Source organism: Saccopteryx leptura, chromosome 3 (assembly GCF_036850995.1).
Source record: "Saccopteryx leptura isolate mSacLep1 chromosome 3, mSacLep1_pri_phased_curated, whole genome shotgun sequence".
NCBI classification, from domain to species: Eukaryota; Metazoa; Chordata; class Mammalia; order Chiroptera; family Emballonuridae; genus Saccopteryx; species Saccopteryx leptura.
In genome coordinates this window covers 289,289,341-289,310,315 of record NC_089505.1, presented here as the reverse complement: position 1 = coordinate 289,310,315, position 20,975 = coordinate 289,289,341, and the positions used below count along the sequence as shown (strand labels likewise).

At 47.7% G+C, this 20,975-nt stretch overlaps 1 protein-coding gene across 1 annotated transcript in view; it reads right to left on the bottom strand.

Moving 5' to 3' along the window:
• Positions 1-2,800: 2,800 nt before the first annotated feature.
• The window catches only part of KIF3C (kinesin family member 3C), a 44,364-nt gene continuing 26,189 nt past the window's right edge, over positions 2,801-20,975 (bottom strand). The window contains exons 3-8 of the mRNA XM_066378709.1: positions 20,176-20,298; positions 18,573-18,691; positions 17,986-18,102; positions 5,994-6,102; positions 5,645-5,817; positions 2,801-5,431 (exon numbers count right to left, since the gene is read on the bottom strand). Of these exons, the coding sequence (XP_066234806.1) occupies positions 5,338-5,431; positions 5,645-5,817; positions 5,994-6,102; positions 17,986-18,102; positions 18,573-18,691; positions 20,176-20,298 (735 nt within the window). The 3' untranslated portion in view covers positions 2,801-5,337. The remainder of the gene's footprint in view (positions 5,432-5,644; positions 5,818-5,993; positions 6,103-17,985; positions 18,103-18,572; positions 18,692-20,175; positions 20,299-20,975) is intronic.

Below are 20,975 nucleotides of genomic sequence, written 5' to 3'. Positions count from 1 at the left end.
CCGTTTCCGGCTTCAGAAAAATACAGAAAAAAAAAATTTTTTTTTTGTTCAGTGAAAGAATGTACTTGTAGAAGGTGCATTTGAGTTCTAGGCAGGAAGAAGAGAGATAAACCTGACCTGTGGTGGCGCAGTGGATAAAGCGTCGACCTGGAACACTGAGGTTGCTGGTTCATAACCCTGTGCTTGCCCGGTCAAGGCACATATGGAAGTTGATGCTTCCTGTTCCTCCCCCCTTCTCTCTCTCTCTTTTTTTCCGCTCTCTCTCTCCCTTCTAAAATGAATAAAAATTAAAAATTAAAGAAAAAGAAACCCCATGCTTGCCTGGTCAAGGCACATATGAGAAGCAACTACTACAAGTTGATGGTTCCCATTTCTCTCCCCTCTTTCTCTCTCCTCTCTTTCTGTCTTGCTCTAAAAATCAATCAATAAAATTTTTTAAATTAGAAAAATGGCTAGTATAAGAGAATGAAACATCCTGGGTGATGGGCACACTAGTCACGGACATCTGTTTGGTTGTCTGCCCAGAGCATTCTCTACTCCCCTTACTACCCTCATCAGCATTTTTGAGAAATATCTTTATTTGCACCCCTGCCCATATGTACATGGTTACAGCAGTAGGACACTTGGAGGTCTTATTCATATATCATGTTCCCACCCACCTGACCCAAACCACTGAATCAGAATCACATTACCATGATCTTGGCACCAGAATTGAGATTCTAAGTCTCCCCGGATGACTGGACCATGTAAACAGAGAGCTGCTGGCAGATATATCTTCTACGTCATGAACGGGAGCAGCTGAGGAAAGAGCATGAATCCCGCACAGAAAGAAGTTCAGTGAAATAGAGGGTGTTTGTGGTGTTCAGGTCCCTGGTAGTAGGTCATTTCTGAGGCCTGGTTCCGTTCTTGCCCTTGGGGTGCGCTGCATGTTTCTGTGTTCGTTTTGTTCAGCTCAAGCGCATCTTTAGCTGTGGCTAAGAGTTCTAATGCACACCCACTGGGCCCTAGGCAGCTGAAAACCGAAGGAACTAACTCTGGAGATCAGGTGCCCAGTCTTGGAGGAAGAAGTGAAACGTGGTCGTTTCTTCATTAACAGTCAGCAAAGGACTGGGCCAAGGAAAGAGTTCTTCTGGCTGTTTTGTGGAGCGCTAGAGAACCACCCTTGTCAGCCGTACAAGAGAGCCCACTGCTCATGGGAGGAAGGTGTGCTTTTAAAATAGGATTTTTAGGATAAGGGTCTGGAGATTTGGTTTTGTTTCCAACCACTCTGCCCTTCTGTCCCTGGCGTCCACTACTTATAAAACATGTAGGGTGCCTATCAGTTTTCCTGAGGTACAGATGGGCTAGACAGGTAGCATGGCACAGAAGAAAAAAATATGGGTTCTAGAATCCAGAAGTCCAGGTTCATTACTAACCTGAGCGAGAGCACAGGCAGACCTTGTTTCATTGCACTTCACGTTATTGTGCATCCTAGGTGTTGTGTTTTTTGCAAATTAAAGGCAAGACCCTCCATGAGCAAAAAGATTACAGCTCGCTTTATTACAGCAGTCTGGAACCAAACCTGCAGTGTCACTGAGGTATGTCTATACTGAATTTCCCCAAACCTCATCTATACACCAATGGCAATAATTCCCACCTGGGAGGATAAAATAAGCCCACGTGTGTAAAGTACCTAACGTAACACCTGGCAAATCCCTCTCAAACAGCAGAGCCATGCCATCCTTGGAACCCTGGTAAAAGGCAGGGCGCCCCTTCAGGAAAACTGTCAGTGCCCAAACAGCGGGCTTACTGCTGCGCTTTGTGCACACGGCTAACCTCTGCACTCTTCTGGGAATCAGGGGCTTCGAGTTTTGGGGGGTTTTTTTTGTATTTTTCTGAAGCTGGAAACGGGAAAGACAGTCAGACAGACTCCCGCATGCACCCGACCGGGATCCACCCGGCACGCCCACCAGGGGCAAGGCTCTGCCCACCAGGGGGCGATGCTCTGCCCCTCCGGGGCGTCGCTCTGCCGCGACCAGAGCCACTCTAGCGCCTGGGGCAGAGGCCAAGGAGCCATCCCCAGCGCCTGGGCCATCCCTGCTCCAATGGAGCCTTGGCTGCGGGAGGGGAAGAGAGAGACAGAGAGGAAGGAGGGGGGGGGGTTGGAGAAGCAAATGGGCGCTTCTCCTATGTGCCCTGGCCGGGAATCAAACCCGGGTCCCCCGCACGCCAGGCCGACACTCTACCGCTGAGCCAACCGGCCAGGGCCTCGAGTTTGTTTTTAGAAGCAACTATTATTCATTTCCTATAAGATATCCATGCTATAAGGAGCCAATCAGGGAGGGATAGAGGCCCTGGGAAGAGATGAAGGAGGGAGGATAGTCTTTATTTTAATTCAACACCCACCATATGCCAGGCACATCTATGTGCTTTACACACATTATTGGCTGTTTCAGTCTCTCTTGGCTGATAAATGGAGGCACAGACAGAGCAGAGCTGTCAAATGCGAATGACAGTTTATCTGGACAGCATCTAGACAGTTCTAAAATCTGCTAATAGCTCAGAATTAACTGGGTGGGGACCACTGCTAGAACAGAAACAGCTGCTGTGATAGCTCTGGCACAGACTTCAGGTTGGAGCCTGGGATCTCTCTGCCCCTCAGCCCTACTGGGCAAACGGGTCCCTTTTTATTAAGCAGCCAAAGTGCTGATAACTGCAGCTGGGCTCCCAGTGTTGTTGAATCCACATTGGAAAAACAAGAGAGAAACTGAAACAGGGAGTAAAAGTAGGAAGAAACAAAAAGAGAAGGCAGACAACCAACTCTGTAACGATACTCATTCCTTTATTATGACTGTTATTTGAACAGGGCTGGGGCCTGCAGGCTGCTGGCAGCACCCAGCTGCAGGTGCATTTCAGCTCAACAGAGGCCTCATCCTAAGCCAGGGAGACAGAGGGCAATGTTTTACATATATATATTATATATTACATATGTAATATATGGGCCACTGCATTGTTAGCTCTTGTCCTAAATAAAGACTATAGCAACAGACATGGAAATTTGGTCCTAATCAAGGCCCTTACTTTGTCAACCAAATGTCTGATACATCAAAAGGAAAGGACGGAAGAGAGAGAGAGAGAAACAGAGAGACTGAGATCCAACCGCCCCAGTGGCCCTGTTCCCAGCATTATCTTACTCTGAGTGTAGAGTGTCCCCTATGGAGTTAAACACACACACACACACACACACACACACACACACACACACACACACACAACCGCAGGCAAGAGCTCCTCCTCTGGCCACACCTTGGGCCCAGCCCTCAGACCGGAGGCGGTGAAGTTGGGTAGCTTGTGCTATAAGACTGTGAGGGTCAAGTGATCAGACAACGCAGAGTCAATGTGTCCAAGTGGTGGATGGGGATGTGAAACATGCTGCTTGATCCACAAACAAGAAAGAGGTCACTGGGAGAGGCTGCTCAATGCAGACTTAGAGGTCCCCCTGTGCCCAGGCCACCGAGGGTATTTCTACACACAACTCCTGTCTCAGCCTCGGCCGAATCCATTATCTGAATTCTGTGTTTCAAATAATCTCTTGGGGTCTGGTGAAAAACATTATTTCCTTGATGGACAGGAGCAAATGGCAATTGAGTTGCCCAATCATCTAATCCAGTAATACAGTCCTGTATACAGCAAAACAGACAGCATCATTGATTTAACCCAAACCATAGCTTGGTCCTTAGAGAAGAACTTGAAAAGTGTAAAAAGGGTTAATTTCTTGATGGAAAGAGAATAACCAGGTAATCAACCCCTACACCACCTCTAAACACCAAATTTTAAGCAAACCAGTCAGTTTTATGCTTTTATCCCAATGACTAAATTCCTCATATTCTAAGAACTGGACTCCCACTATTCGGGTATTTTAAAATTCTAAACCACTTCCCTGGCCAAATAGCTTGGTGGGTTAGCATTGTCCCAAAGCACAGAGGTTGCTGGTTCAATCGCCAGTCAGGGCACACAAAGGAACAGATTAATGTTTCTGCCTCTCTTTCTTTCCCCCTTCCTCTCTTGCTAAAATCAATAAACAAACATTAAAAAAAAACAACCCCAAAACCACTGGTTTTCTCTCATGATTACCTCTTTACCCCTCCACCAAAACGCACATTTAAAAAATAAGTCAGTGAAAATTAATCTCTCTTTCTCTCTCTCTTTTTTGGTAGAAATTTACTTATCACTTGAGATACTTGGAGACATCTTGGGATGTCACAAAGGTAGACGAAGAGTACTTCCCTAGGGACCAATTTCCACAATGTGGAGGAAGGGGTTAGTTTTCAACAAAACAGTGCCCAACAAATGTGATTCAGAACAAGGGTAATAGGCAAAGATGGCAGATTGCGCCTGGTCTCTGTCTCCTGCGCTAAGTGGTGGAGGAAGGAACAGGTTCTGATACCTTCGTTTTGCCAGGGGGGTACCAACATCGCTCCCTCCCACTACGAACTGGGATCCAGGCAGCTGCAGGGAATACGGTCAGAGCAGGAAGGAGCAGCATCTTAAACATGGGGAGTTGGCTTGGCCACCTGTTGATCAAAGTTACTTTTCAGAGGAGGACAGAAACAAAGGGCACTGGAGAAGGGACTTCCCTTGATGACTGTCCATGGTGTCTCCATTACCGTTCCACTTCTGCGGGTCCTGAGGAGGCAGCAACTGGCTGGTTCACATTTCCCACCCAAGGCTTGGGAAGGTGGGCAGGAAGCCGAGTTTGGGAAGCCATGGATTCTTGACAAAGCTGAAGAGCGTAGGCTGCGTGAGGTCTTTTAAGTCTTTCAAAAGGAGCCCAAGAAGCTGAACAAGATTTTTTGAGGCACAGACAACTGGGAACACTGTCAGGACGTCTCTGGTGCTCAGGGCACACCAGCATTGTTCTAGTTCCAGAAAGTGCTTAGGAGCTTCTCACCATCAGCATAGGAGGAGATGGAGGTTATGGAGACAGGTGGAAAAAGTCCTCTCTTCTCAGGGACTGGCCACCTTCCCTTCTGGGGACAGTTGACAGGGAGGAGCCTGAGGTCTGACTGGGTGGAAGGGACATCTAGAGTCAGCAGGAAAGGAGGCTATGCAGTGACTATGGCAGGCTCAGGAGAGGGCCTCTCCCCCACACTAACTGAGCTCCACGAATAAATAACATTAATTAAATAAAGGAGGCTAAGAAGAGCAGGCAGAGGCACGGTCTGCCAGATTCTCACCCCCTCACACATACAAACACACATGCGAACACACACACGCACACCCAGCGGCAGATGAGATGATCCAGGGTCGGCTGCCCCTGCCGGGGGTCTGTCGGCTGGGCAGCCTAACTGAAGGCTGTCACTCGTGGTCTCGCACTGTTGCGGGGTGCAGAGCAGCAGAGGCCAGCGAGGCATGTGTGGTGGAGGGTGGAGGCCGCTGAGGGCTCTGGCACCTGCCGGGGATGGGGACAAGGTGGGCGAAAGGGGGGGGGGAAGTGAGGGAAAGAGAGCAGTGGGGACTGTCCTCTTCCTCACCCTGCTGGAATGGGAACTCCTCCCCCACGGCCCAGTCTCTGTCCTCCCTACACACGCCCTGGGGACGCCCAGGCCATCTCCCTGCCTCCAAGCCTAAGTCCGCTGCCCACTCTGACCGTGGTGGTACTGACCAGGATCTGGACTTTCGGACTTTAGACGTGGAAGGTCTTTCCAGAAAGCTGTCCAGCCGCATGAGCCTCTCCATGTGTAATGCACGGGGGTCTTGTTCTTGGTCGTGAGAGAATTCCATCTCGAACACAGCTGGAGGCGACACATCCAACTCGAGAAACATTATGTTTTCAGCCTGTGGTAGGAATGTCATACCAGACGTGAGCAGTGGCCCTGATGACCGTGTCTCCTAGACACTCAGGAAATAGTGGGAATAGCCGGGATGGTGGGGTAGGGAGAGGAAGCAGAGGCTGTGAGCATCGCCTCCCTTGGGCTCGCTCCCCTTGCCCCTTCTACTTCCCAGCTTCTTACCCTGTATCTGGGGTGGGACCCCATTGCCATGGCAACCCGAGCATACTGGCTGATAGGTCTCTTGTAGCCCACTGCAGACGTTGGCCGCTTCTTCATTTGGCTGTTGTTGCTGTAGGGAACAGGCTATATTAGAATGGATTTCCTTCACACACAAAGGGCTGATGATATCCTGAGGAAGTAAGTGTCATTGAGGTAGATAGGAGCACTGCAGATGGCAGGTTCTGGAATTTTCTTCTCTTTGCTCTAATACAACCTGACAACTAAAACTAGTATAACACATAGAGACACATGTTTCTCTCTTGTTGCTTCAATTATTTTCCACAGTAAAAAGGGTTGACTGGAGACTGGAATGAAAAATGCAAATTCAATCTTATTTTAGCTTTCAGATTCATAACACTAATTTCACATACTACACAAAACCACTGCTGATAAGTGGTTCTGTTCTTCACTTTCCTTCATACAAGTCATCACAACAGAATAACTAAACGCTCAGGCTTGAAATGCAAGGGTCTCCAAATAGCCAAAAGAATCTTGAAAAAAAACCAAAGTTGCCTGACCAGGTGGTGGCGCAGTGGATAGAGCGTCGGACTGGGATGCGGAAGACCCAGGTTTGAGACCCCGAGGTTGCCAGCTTGAGCGAGGGCTCATCTGGTTTGAGCAAAAGCTCACCAGCTTGAGCCCAAGGTTGCTGGCTCCAGCAAGGGGTTACTCGGTCTGCTGAAGGCCCGTGGTCAAGGCACGTATGAGAGAGCAGTCAATGAACAATTAAGGTATGCGATGCGCAACGAAAAACTAATGATTGATGCTTCTCATCTCTCCGTCCCTGTCTATCCCTCTCTCTGACTCTCTGTCTCTGTAAAAAAAAAAAAAAAAAAAAAAAGAACAAAGTTGGAGGACTCACATTTCCCAGCTGGAAAACTTATTACAAAGCTATAGTAATCAAGGCTGTATGGTACTGGCACACAAACAGATCAATATATCAATGGAATAGTTGTCTACGGCCATACCACCCTGAATGCGCCCGATCTCATCTGATCTCGGAAGCTAACCAGGGTTGGGCCTGGTTAGTACTTGGATGGGAATAGAATTGGGAGCCCAAGGTCACTGGCTTGAGCAAGGGGTCACTCACTCTGCTGTAGCCCCCCGGTCAAGGCACATATGAGAAAGCAATCAATGAACAACTAAGGTGCTGCAATGAAGAATTGATGCTTCTCATCTCTCTCCCTTCCTATCTGTCTGTCTGTCCCTATCTGTCCCTCTCTGACTGTCAAAAAGAAAAAAGAAAAAAAGTGAAAGGACAAGCCACAAAATGAGAGATATATTTACAAATCATATATTTGATGAGATACTTTAATCTAGAATCTATAGATAACTTACAAATTGAAAACAAAAAGACAAACAACCCAATTTAAAAATGGACAAAGAATCTGAATAGCCATTTCTCCAAAGAAGATATACAAATGGCTGATAAGCACATGAAAAGATACTCAACATTATTAATCATTAGGAAGACGCAAATCAAAACCACAATGAAGTACCATTTCACACCCACCAAAATGACCATAATCAAAGACAGACAATAACATGTTGGTGAGTTTGTAAAGAAATTGGAATGCTCATACAGTGTTGGTGGGAATGTAAAATGGTGCAGCTGCTTTGGAAAAAGTTTGGCAGTTCTTCAAAAAGTTAAACACAGAGTTGCCATATGAGCGAGCAGTTCCACTTCTCGCTATATATTCGAGACAATTTAAAACATGTTCCCACACATGTACACAAATATTCACAGCAGCATTGTTTATAATAGCTAAAATGTAGAAATAACCCAAATGCCCATCAACTGATGAATGGATAAAATGTGGCATACCCAGAGCAGAACGTCAGTCATTCGGCAATAAAAAGGGGCGAAGTACTGACACATGCTGTAGTATGAATGAGCCTTGAAAACAGTTTGCTAAGTGGAAGAAGCCAGGCACAAAAGACTACACATTGTATGATTCCATGTATATGAAATGTCCATAATATGCAAATCTGTGGGGACAGAAAGCATACTAGTGGCTGCTGAGGGCTGGGGGCTTTCGGGAGAACAGGGAGAAATTGCCAGTGGGGACAGGGTCTCCTTTAGGGGTGATGAAAACATTCTGGAATTAGATAGTGGTGATGGTTGAACAGCTCTGTGAATATACTAAAATCTACTGAATTGTACACTTTAAAATGGTAAATTTTATGATATGTGAGCTATTTCAATAAAGCTGTTATTTAAAAAAACGAACAAAACAAAACCCAGGCTTGGCCTTTATAATGTGCATATTCTTTGATCCAAATTCCCACTCCTAGGATTTTCCCTACAGAAATAAGAATAGATGGGGACAAAATTTACATGTAGGGATGTTTGCTGCAAAATTATTTACAATTGCAAAAAATTAGAAACAACTCAAATCTGCTCAGTAGGGATTAAATTATTACCCACAGGAAGTAATATTATGTCATCATTAAAATCATTGTGTGGCTCTCTCTCTATATATATGAAAAGATTTCCACAACATATTAAATAAAAAAGCAAATAGACGACATTTGGCCCTGGCCGGTTGGCTCAGTGGTAGAGCATCAACCCAGCATATGGATGTCCCAGGTTCAATTCCCCCGTCAGAGCACACAGGAGAAGCACCCATCTGCTTCTCCACCCTTCCCCCTTATCTCTCTCTCTCCCTCTTCCTCCTTTCCTGCAGCCATGGCTCCACTGGAGAGAGTTGGCAGGTGCTGAGGACTCTGCCTCAGCAGCTAAAAAATGGCTTCGGTTGCAACAGAGCATTGCCCCCTAGTGGGCTTGCTAGGTGGATCCTGGTCTGGGCGCATGCCGGAGTCTGTCTCTGCTTCCCCTCCTGTCACTGAATTAAAAAAAAAAAAAAAAAAAAAGACAACTTTTTTTTTTTTTTTTTGCCTGACCAGTGTGGATAGAGCATCATCCTGGACTGCTGAGGTTGCCGGTTGAAAACCCCAAAGTTGCCAGCTTCAGCATGGGCTTGCTGGCCTGAGCGCGGGATAGATCATCCACACAATCCCAAAGGTCACCAGCTTGAGCCAGGAGTCGCTGGCTTGGCTTGAGACGTTGGTCCGATCCCTGGTCAAGGAGGTCAAAGCACATAGGAGAAGCAATCAATGCACACCTAAAGTGAAGTAACTACAGCCTGACCAGGTGGTAGCACAGTGGATAGAGCATCAGACTGGGATGCTGAGGACCCATGTTCAAGACCCCAAGGTCACCAGCTTGACCATGGGCTCATCTGGTTGGACCCAAGGTCGCTGGCTCGAGCAAGGGGTTACTCGGTCTGCTGAAGGCCCGTGGTCAAGGCACATATGAGAAAGCAATCAGTGAAAAACTAAGGTGTCGCAATGCGCAATGAAAAACTAATGATTGATGCTTCTCATCTCTCCGTTCCTGTCTGTCTATCCCTCTCTCTGACTCTCTCTTTGTCTCTGTAAAAAAATAAAGTAAAAAAATAAAGTGAAGTAACTATAAGCTTCTCATTCTCTCTCTAAAATAAAATAAATGAATAAATACTTTGTTTAAAAAATATGACAATTTTTTTTTTCGACAGAGACAGAAAGAGAGACAAAGAGAGGGACAGACAGGAAAGGAGAGAGATGAGAAGCATTGTCTTCGTTGCAGCACCTTAGTTGTTCATTGATTGCTTTCTCATATGAACCTTGAGGGGGGGAGGTAACCCATTGCTCAAGCCAGCGACCTTGGGCTTCAAGCCAGCAACCCGCGGGCTCAAGCCAAGGACAATAGGGTCATGTCTATGATCCCATGCTCAAGCCAACAACCCCATGCTCAAGCTGGTGAACTCGTGCTCAAGCCGGATGAGACTGTGCTCAAGGCAGCAACCTTGGGGTTTCAAACCTGGGTCCTCTGTGTCCCAGTCTGACACTCTATCCACTGCGCCACCACCCAGTCTCTCTATTTTTTTGTTTTGTTTTGTTTTTAAAGAAACATGTATAATGCTTACAAAAGGTATGGATAGTCAACAAAATGTTAACAGTTACTGTCTTTGGATGGTATGATTATGGGTGACTTTTTAAATTATTATTATGCCTTTCACAATATCTAATTGTTTTTACAATGAATATGTATAACTTTATATCTAATAAATTATTTCAAACATTCATAAAAGTATAGAAAATAATATATATCTGTATGCCTACCATCCAGCTTTGTCAAACCTTAATATTTTGTTATAATTATATCAAATCTTGTTTTAAGGAATAAAATGTTGATATTGTTAAGATTCCTATCTCTCTCCTTCCCCAGAGTTAATAACTCTCTTGAGTTTGGTGCATATCAATGTCATGCATGTTTTTATATTTATATCTATGGGTATTCATAAATAATATATATATGGTATTTGTATACCTGTTTCTAAAATTTGAACTGTATGGTGTACGTACTGCATTTTTTTGTGTTCAACAAGCATTTCTTTTAGATTTATCTATGTAGCTGTAGATTAGATTTAAAAAAATTAATTTTAGAAAGAGAAGAAGGGATAGGGAGAGAAAGAGAAAGACAGAAACATTGATCTGTTCTTGTATGTGACCTGACCAGGGATTGAAACCCCAACCTTTGTGTACTGGGATGATACTCTAACTATCCAAGCTATCTGGCCAGAGCTAGCTTAGATTATTAAAGTTTAAATATATAGTATATTGAGTATTTTAAGGTTTTAATATAGCAAGATATATACATATATGCATTCTCTTGTCGACCCCCCCCCCCCATTTAACACAGTACTGTTGTAAACATTTCTGTACAGTATCTTCAAGTACACATTTAACTGTTTCCCTGGGGTGTATATTCAGGGATGGAATGGCTGCATTATAGGGCATGTGCATTTCAACTTGACTAGATATTGCCAAATTGCTTGTTAAAGTGGCTGTACCTATGAAAGTTTCCATTGGCCTGTATCCTAGCCAACTCAATGTACATATTTCAGACTTTTTACTTTCAGCAATTTGATGAGTGTAATGTATTACTTTTATTATTCAAAACAAACAGACAAAAGATAGGAAAGAATATATAAAAGTTATTTCCATTAAAAAGAATAACAGGTTTTGGAGAAAGACAGACCCAGGTTTGAATTCTGGCTCTGAAAACTTTGTGACCTTGGCAAGTGGCTTCATTCCTCTGAGCCTCAGTTATCTAAGCCCTGTCCTCCAGAATGGCTGAGATGACACAAGACAAACAGTGAGCGCAGACACCACAAGGACTCTGCACATGATGATTTATTCTCAATGCCACTTGCTAATTTCAAGCAGGGATACAAATGAGCAATGAAAGAGGCCAAAAGGCAGACAGGAGACAGAAGAAGAGACGAAACAGGCGGGTAGTTCACAGATAGGAAGCCCTGTCCTTGAGCAGCAGAACAAGCCCCGCAGAAGCCCAGGAACAATGCCGGAGACCTGCAGCAGAGAGTAATAAGAACATTCTTGGCCCTGGCGGGTTGGCTCAGCGGAAGAGCGTCGGCCTGGCGTGCGGGGGACCCGGGTTCGATTCCCAGCCAGGGCACATAGGAGAAGCGCCCATTTGCTTCTCCACCCCTCCCCCTCTCCTTCCTCTCTGTCTCTCTCTTCCCCTCCCGCAGCCAAGGCTCCATTGGAGCAGGGATGGCCCAGGCGCTGGGGATGGCTCCTTGGCCTCTGCCCCAGGCGCTAGAGTGGCTCTGGTCTCGGCAGAGGGACGCCCCGGAGGGGCAGAGCATCACCCCCTGGTGGGCAGAGTGTCGCCCCTGGTGGGCGTGCCGGGTGGATCCCGGTCAGGAGCATGCGGGAGTCTGTCTGACTGTCTCTCCCCGTTTCCAGCTTCAGAAAAAAAAAAAAAAAAAAAAAAATTAAAAAAAAAAAAAAGAACATTCTTGTGGTTCATTTTATCAAGATACAAAAAGCGAGCTGGACCCCCCTTGGGGTCCCTGCTGACTCCTCTTTATAGATGAAGACAAGAAAGGAGGAGGCTTGGCTGTGCACGTGGAGGGGGCAGAGGGAAAATCGGTGAAATAACTTATCGTTTATAAGGTGAGCCTACACATCCCACTTAAATGTGACAAAACCTCCCAAAGTACAGACAGGGCAGACACCATTTTGCCTTTCAGGTCCAAGGTCATACAATTAGGAAGAAACCCGAAACTGAACCTTTTCAGATTCTCTTTTCATGACGCTGCACGGTCTCTGAGGAGAACACGTGAACTGGTCAGGGGCTGAAGCACGCCTTGACGGCTGCAGGCTCTGGAACAGGACAGGAGGCCATGGCTGGGCGAGCAGAACAGTGGATCAGAGTGAACTGGCAGCCTGACCCAACAAAGATGCCAGGGCTATTCTGGGTGGCACGCGGGAAGAAGGGGCTGGGGGAAGGGAGCCTGTAATTGGGACACCTAACTCCCCATCTACTCCCTCTTCTGCCTCAGGCCTACTTTCCTTGATTGATCTCTCCATAGTAAGCAGGCTGTGGCGGACAGCCCAGAGAGGAGGCCTGGCTCTGAAGTATCCACCCCTCCCAAGAGAGACCACTGCGACAGACAGTCAGCAAGTGCTTCGTAGATCCGAGTTCCCCTAGGGCCCTCCCTCCAGATGGCTGTTATCACAGTGTATTTTCCCCCTTAATATTAAAAAGTCATTCTTGGCTCCGTCTAAGGGGCTGATCCCATTCTCATTACCAGTGCCCTCCGATCACCCCTTTTCCTCTCCTGTTCTGAACACAGGCATCCAACCTCCCAGCATATGTTTTCCTCCCAGGCCCTTCACATGCAGCTGCTGCAGCTCCTCAGACTTTCCTCTGGATCTGGCAGGAACCTCTGTGCCTGCAGGTCAGCCATCACCTTGTAGCATGCCCCTCCCGGCATGTCTGCACTCTTGCTCCTCTGCTCCTCGCGTTTCCCCTCACAACACTGTCCCGCCCCTGCCTGGGGAGGTGGATGTGGCTTCCTGCTTCAGATTCTCTTCACCTCCCACAGGCCTGTGAATAAATCGAGGGACCCGGCCCTGAGCTGAGAAGGTTCTTACTGAGGTAAACTTTGCCTCTGTAATAAAACAAATTTAACTTAAAAAAAAAAATTTTTTTTTTGTATTTTTCTGAAGCTGGAAACAGGGAGAGACAGTCAGACAGACTCCCGCATGCGCCCGACCAGGATCCACCCGGCATGCCCACCAGGGGGCGATGCTCTGCCCACCAGGGGGCGATGCTCTGCCCCTCCCGGGCGTCGCTCCGTTGCGACCAGAGCCACTCTAGTGCCTGGGGCAGAGGCCAAGGAGCCATCCCCAGCGCCCAGGCCATCTTTGCTCCAATGGAGCCTTGGCTGCAGGAGGGGAAGAGAGAGACAGAGAGGAAGGAGAGGATGGAGAAGCAGATGGGCGCTTCTCCTGTGTGCCCTGGCCTGAATCGAACCCAGGACTTCTGCACGCCAGGCCGACGCTCTACCACTGAGCAAACCGGCCAGGGCCTTAAAAAAAATTTTAATTATTGATTTTAGTAAGAGAGGAAGAGAGGGAAGGAGAGAGAGAGAGAGAGAGAGAGAGAGAGAGAGAAACACTGATCTGTTCCCGTATGTATGTGCCCTGACTGGGGATCGAACTGGCAACCTCTGTGCTTCAGGACGATGCTGTAATGAACCGAGCAAACCAGCCGGGGCCAGTTTAACTTTCTATCTTGATTCTATTTAGAGCAAGGTATGCTTTGTTTAAAGGTTCCTTCAAGATTAATGATAAAAATGAAAACAAGAAATCAAGCTGCCCTTCTATGTCACTTCTAAGGATGAAGGCAGACTGGTTTCTCTGGTGTCCCCTTAAGTGTAATATTGGCTTATCGGTGTGATCGTGACCATTTATTGATCATCTCCTCTGTGCCAAGTACTGACCTGGAGCCTCACACACATTATCTCACATCAGCCTCAACAATGCTGCAGGGTACATTTATTATCTCAACTTTACCGATGAAGAAACTTGGGTTTAGAGAGGTTAAAGAAAGCTTTTCAAGGCTACAAAAGAGAGGGAGAGCAGGGACTAGATTCATTATGTTCCGGATCCAAAGTCCAGTCTCTTTCTACTGCACCATGATGTCTTTGAAAAGAATCTAGGGTGGCCTGACCAGGCGGTGGCAAAGTGGATGATAGAGTGTCAGACTGGGACACGGGGGACTCAGGTTCGAAACCCCGAGGTTGCCAGCTTGAGCGCGGGCTCATCTGGTTTGACTAAGGCTCACCAGCTTGAGCTGAAGGTTGCTGGCTTGAGCAAGGGGTCACTGGCTCTGCTGGAGCCCCACCCCCATCAAGGCACATATGAGAAAGCAATCAATGAACAACTAAGGTGCCACAACGAAGAACTGATGCTTCTCATCTCTCTCCCTTCTTGTCTGCTTGTCCCTATTTGTTCCTCTCTCTGTCTCTGTCACAAGAAAAAAAGAAAGAAAAAGAAAAGAATCTAGGGTGGCTGGGGTTGCAAAAGTCAAAGGGTTAAAGTTACAAATATAATTTTGTGAACTGTAAACCATGGGCTGTAGACATTGCCAAATATCCAATGCTTAGAAGATAATTTTGTATAAATACAACTTAAAAGAAAGTCTATTATGAGAAATTAAAAATAAAAGGTCATACTTGAAAAATAGTTATTGCTAGAGCTAGTTGCAAAAATATTTGTTCAGCCCTGGCTGGTTTGCTCAGTGGTTAGAGCCCTGCCAACCCAATGTGTAGACATTCCGGGTTTGATCCCTGGTCAGGCCACACGTGACAAGTGACCATTTGCTTCTTTTTTCCTCCCTCTCCCTCTTCTCTCCCTCTTCCCCTCTTATAGTCAGTGGCTCGACTGGTTCAAGCATTGGCCCCAGGTGCTGAGAATAGCTTGGTTGACTTGAGCATCATCCCCAGATGGGGGTTGCCAGGTGGGTCCTGGTTAGGGCACATGCAGGAGTCTATCTCCCCTCCTCTCACTTAAAAATAATTTTGTTCAAAGTAACATTAAGACAAAATTGTTTGTGATTATGGGAGGCATTTCACCTGAAGTTATAGTGTATCAACTAGTGCCACACAGAGATAGGGGAGAGCAAGAAAAAGGGATAGACTTCCAAAATAAGTAGATACGGACTTGTTTCCAGAGCTGCCTGACCGTTACCCTTTGTTTTAGAGAGAGGCGGAGGAAGAGTATGTGAAGTAAATGCTTGTTGCTAGAGCAGGAGAAGCACATTTTTCCAACAAAAGCTCTCTAAATGGACAATATGATTTTAGGTATTAATTTCTTTCCCCCAAATTATTTTTTTTCCTTTCCCTTTGAGCAGCATTTGGTGTTCTCAACCCCAGAATCCCACAGGCCAAGTAAAGCAAACCACTCTACACTTGAATTGAGCAAGTGAGACAATGCTCTAATTAAACATGCTTTGGGAAGAAAGTTTTTCAGCTATGATCAGGTCATGTTGCAAATAGTGGGACTCAATGCTGAGGGAAGGCACCTACCCTCCCAGGAAGGCAGCTTGTTCCATGGTTCCCCAAAATGGAAGAAACTTCATCCAAGGACCACCCCACACTTAGCCTTCCTCTGTGAAATGAGGGTGTGGGGCAGATGATCACAGATCAGGGTCAGCGGCTCTTGTACCATCATGCTACCCTCCGGCCCTCTGAGCGAGTGGGAATCACAATGGGAGTTCCAATTATGAGGGAACTGTTTTTACTTTGTTTCAACCACACACTGCTGCTTTAAAAAAATAATTAAAATATTTTTGTTTCATATAAAAACTTCCTAGATCTATTTTTACTTTTCTTCTGTATATTTTTGTGATTAAAAAAGAGTTCTGAGATAAACATTATTTATGGCAGTTATCAGACATAGCAAAATGGACAGTGATATTATAAAAAGAAAAAATAAATAGCAGTAATTCAGAAATGTATGTAGTTGACTACCTGGTATTTATTAATAATTCTTTTTAAAAATTTTTATTTATTGATTTCAGCAAGAGAGGAAGAGAGAGAGGGGAGAAGGAGAGAGAGAGAGAGAGAGAGAGAGAGAGAGAGAGAGAGACAAGAACATGGAGCTGTTCCTGCATGAACCCTGATCGGGGACCAAACCGGCAACCTTCCTGAATTTGATCATCGTACTGTTGTTAGGTAACATAATGTTTCCATTCTTAGGAAATACAAGTAAAGAACCAGATATTTGCAACTTAATCTCAAATGGTTGGGCCCTGGCCAGTTGGCTCAGTGGTAGAGCATCAGCCTGGCGTGCAGAAGTCCCGGGTTCGATTTCCGGCCAGGGCACACAGGAGAGGCGCCCATCTGCTTCTCCACCCCTCCCCCTCTCCTTCCTCTCTGTCTCTCTCTTTCCCTCCCACAGCTAAGGCTCCATTGGAGCAAAGATGACCCGGGCGCTGGGGATGGCTCTGTGGCCTCTGCCTCAGACGCTAGAGTGGCTCTGGTCGCAACATGGCGAAGCCCCTGGGCAGGATGGGCAGAGCATCACCCCTGGTGGGCGTGCCAGGTGGATCCCGGTCGGGCACATGTGGGAGTCTGTCTGACTGTCTCTCCCCGTTTCCAGCTTCAGAAAAATACAAAAAAAAAAAAAAAAAAATCTCAAATGGTTGGGATGGGCGAGGTGGGTAAATTAATAAGCAAGATACTAATTTGTGAGTTTTTGTGAGGGTATATGGGAAATCTTTGTATCGTTCTTGCGATTCTTATTCTTCAAAATAAAAAGTTTAAAGAACACATGCCTTCTCAGATTCTCTCTCATCCCATATCTATCTAATATAAAGAAATCCCTCCACTTGCAAACTTAAAACCAAATAACTTTTTTTAAGCACAAAATAACCCTACGGAGCAGAAGCCTCACTAGCATTTCCTTCCAGCAGAGGGCGCCAAAGTAGTAATTTTTGAGCCTGGCTTCCTTGCTGGAAGCCTCTTTGGAGGCGTTGAGAAAAAAAAATTAGTCCTGGGATCCACCCAAGATTCTTTAAATCAGACTTTTTGGAGCCTAACTTACAAGTGATTCTAACTTTGGCCATGGTGGAGAATCTCTGCATTAAATGCTGAATTACTGTGGGTCTCTACCTAGATTGGAAATGTAGATTTTAAGTCTAAAGTGACACCACTGAAAAGTCTATTCATGAACTTGCAGACTACAAGTTTGCATAGTGTCACCTTAAGTAGGTCAACTTTTCAGAAAGTAGTCAGATGAAGCAGGCATCTGATGCTCCTGTGAGAAGCTTAAGACCTATACAGCCAGCTTCCCACCGCAGCTTTGGGGAGACTGCTGCCCTATCTTTGCATTAACATTTCTAGGCTAGCGGGCACAAGGAATTTCTGGGGAAGTGCATTGGTATTTGGCTTCCCAAATACTTCTATATACAGATTTTCAATTAAGGGACAGAGGTCCTGCAGTTTTGGACTACCCGGCCTTGTTCTTAATGGCCACCAGCAGAGGGAGCTGCACACCCAGCCAATGGACGCAAACTGTACCTACCGGCTGGGATGTGGAAACAGGTGGAAATGCTGAATCACAGAGCTGAGTGAGGCTATCAAGATTGGTCACACCTCTATGATTTCCTGATATAGTCACTTCTCTATATTCCCCACTGGACTACAGTGCTGACTACTGATCCACTCTCTGTCTTCAGTCTTCCACAGTGCCCGACACACAGTAAAGCAAATATTCACTATTGGTGTTGCTCTTGGCACCAGATAAATGAATAGTCATCAGTCTGGCCAGTGTTAGCACTCACAGGGATTGCCAAGAGGCACCTCTCTTTGGGTCCCTCATAGGTATTTCCTGCATCCCAGTTCAATGAGACACTTTGTTTTTGTCAGAACACCCTTCCCACATGGAGACCCCTACATGAGGTCCTGAGAAACCTCCATCTGTATTCTTCTCGCCCCTCTTCAATCCATAAAAACCTGCTTCCAACCTGGCTGTCTCCAACCTGGGTGGGCTTGCAAGTCCCGAGGCCCAGATGAGTGGGCGAGAGACTCACACTCCGGCGGGCACGAGTGGCTGGAACTTCCACTGCTCCTCCTCACAGTCCAGGAAAAGCCGGTTCATGATCTTGTTCTTCTCCTCAGGGGGGATGAAGTTCTCAATAATTAGGTACCTGGGAGCAGGAATAAGGTAGAGATGGGAAATTGGAGAGAGAGACCCTATACGTCATGTGAAGTTGAAGGATCAGAAGAAGCAAAGAGGTGGAGGGAACACAGGTGGAGAAACCAAAAAGTTGGGGGAAGGGATCCTTCCAAAATAATAGATCTTGAAAATCAATTATTCTAATGTAAAGAGTATAGGCTTAGAGCTGTTGGGGTTCCTTTTGGCCAGCATGCAACATGCACTTTAGGGAGTTCATCAAGTGCAGGCTGAGGAGGGAAGGAGAAGGAAACAGAGGAGGTAGAAGAAACCTCAGAACCTGGGCCTCTCCGTCCTCTGGAATACACACTATTACTAAGACACATGAACTCATGGGTGGCAGCTGGAATGAGGCCTTCAGGAAGGATACGATCCTGTTAGGGAGAAGCCTGGGGCCCAAGGGATGGCTGGGAGGACCAGGAATAAGACAAAGAGGGAGCCTACTTGAGCTTGAGTTCCCGAGTCTGCTCATTCTGCGCCTCCTCCAGGTCCTGCCGCACGCGGATGTACTCATCATGCTGGTCTTGGATCTCTGCCTTCACCGCCTGCAGCTTGGCGTAGAGCTGGGTGGGGACAGGCGCAGCTCAGAGGCCACCCAGCTTGGGCCCTGACAGGCAGGTTCCAGGTCCACAGCATGGGATGAGCCAGGGCCTGGTCTGAGTCTCCCTCCCGCTGCCTCACAAGTCAAGACAGGTTATTCAAAGGCTGCCCTGCCCCCCTACACTGTGGTCTGTTACCTGCTCTCTCAGCTGCTATCAGCAAAATAGCGGGGACCCTGGGGACCTTTTGGTCCAATACCCCTTTTTCATAGGTGAGGAAACTCAGGCACAGACGTGTTAAAGGTCACACAATTAGTTAATAGAAGAGCCAGAATCAGGCCCAAGTACCGGACTGCTAGTCCAGGGCTAAAGGAGAGGAGGGGGCCTCAGCCAGTTTGGAAGGTGACCCACCCCACTCCTAACTCTCTAGGGACTCTCAAAAGTGGAAGTGCAGGCCCTGGCCGGTTGGCTCAGTGGTAGAACGTCGGCCTGGTGTGCAGGAGTCCCGGGTTTGATTCCCAGCCAGGGAACACAGGAGAAGCGCCCATCTGCTTCTCCACCCCTCCCCCTCTCCTTCCTCTCTGTCTCTCTCTTCCCCTCCCGCAGCCAAGGCTCCATTGGAGCAAAGTTTGCCTGGGTGCTGAGGATGGCTCTGTGGCCTCTGCCTCAGGCACTAGAATGGCTCTGATTGCGGCAGAGCGACGCCCCAAGATGGGCAGAGCATCGCCCCCTGGTGGGCAGAGCATCGCCCCCTGGTGGGCGTGCTGGGTGGATCCTGGTTGGGCACATGCGGGAGTCTGTCTGACTGCCTCCCTGTTTCCAGCTTCAGAAAAATAGAAAGAAAAAAAAATGGAAGTGCAGAGGACAGCACTGACCCTGCTGTCTCACTCCTAACCCACTCAGGGGTGTGTCCCTGGAAACTGCCACTGAGACAGGGCCCCTGCCTGGCCTGCTCTGGGGCAGCCACATTGGCAACCCCAAGACCTCTCCAGTTTCTTCCCAGAATCCAGGCTGAAACTTGCTGCTTCCCGTCCTTGACCCTCATTTATGTACACACCTCGCCCCGGCCATTGCCTTTGCAGGTTTTGGAGGCGAAATATTCTCATCTGTCACATGCCCTGAGAGCCCTGCACTTCCTCCCTGGAGCTCCCCCACGGTCAAGTCTCAGGCTCCCTCACCACTCCCCTTGTCCTGCTCCAGGCCTGGCTGCTCACACTGCCACTCGACTCACCGGGGACACCGTAAAGGGGGAAGTCACCCAGGACCATGGTGGTGTTCCCAGCCTATCAGGCCTCACCTGGCCCAGGGGAAAGGGCTGTATTCCACCCCAACACCAACCCCTGCCTTCCCTGCTCCTTCCCAGCAGCCCAGGCAATGAAACTGGGGTTCAGCAGTTAAAGCAAAGTGGGGAAGAGGCCCTAAAAGATATACCCCTTGGGCAGGTGACTCTTGGGCAGGGGCTGCCGGGGCCTCCCACACCTTGGCCCCGTCCTGCTGTGGCATCTCACCTTCTTGAGCTTCTTGGTTTTGACCTCCACCTCCTGCTGCAAGGACGTGTAGGTGCCCCGGAGCTCCATGGTCTCCTCGTCTCGGAGCAGCACCTCCTGCTGCATCTCCCGCTCTCGGCGTTTCTAGGCCAATGCAGGGCATATGGGCTCAGAGCAGCAGCACAGACCAGGGAAGGCCAAGGGATCTCGGGGACAGGCTCACTGCCTCTCCTGAGACCTGGCTTCATTGTGGCCACAGCTGCTGGGAGGGAGAAGGGAGTGCCCCTGACCCCCCTCCATCGCTGCCACCCCCTCCTCAGTGGAGCCTCTCTAAACCTGCTTCTCAGCTCCTAAGGCCATGCCTTTGCCAGGCACTGCCCATGTGGATGGAGACCCCAGCCCTAATCAACGACACGTTCCAGAGAGGTCAACCATATACTGTATACAGATATCTGTCACACAGGCTTCCCAACTGCCTCCCCAGCTCCCCCTGCAGCATTACAGCCAACTGGTAAGATCAACAAATTGCGGCTCGCGATGATTCAGGACGCAGTCAGAGTTGGCAAAGAGCCTGCACCCCTGTGGAAGGCCCAGGAACTTGTACCAGGTGCTGTGGAGGCTGACATTGTGGAGAGCCACCGCTTTCTCTCACCCACCAGCTAGCAGTGCCCCTGCGAGACAGGGCCTGGGCTGGTGGACCCATGGCGTCCAGGGCAGCATGTCGTAGGTGCTCAGCGCTGTTGCAGGGAGCCTGAGTGTATGATGGATTACTGCCCGATGTCCCTCGGACATGGCCTCAAGGCCTTGAGCCCCCAAACACC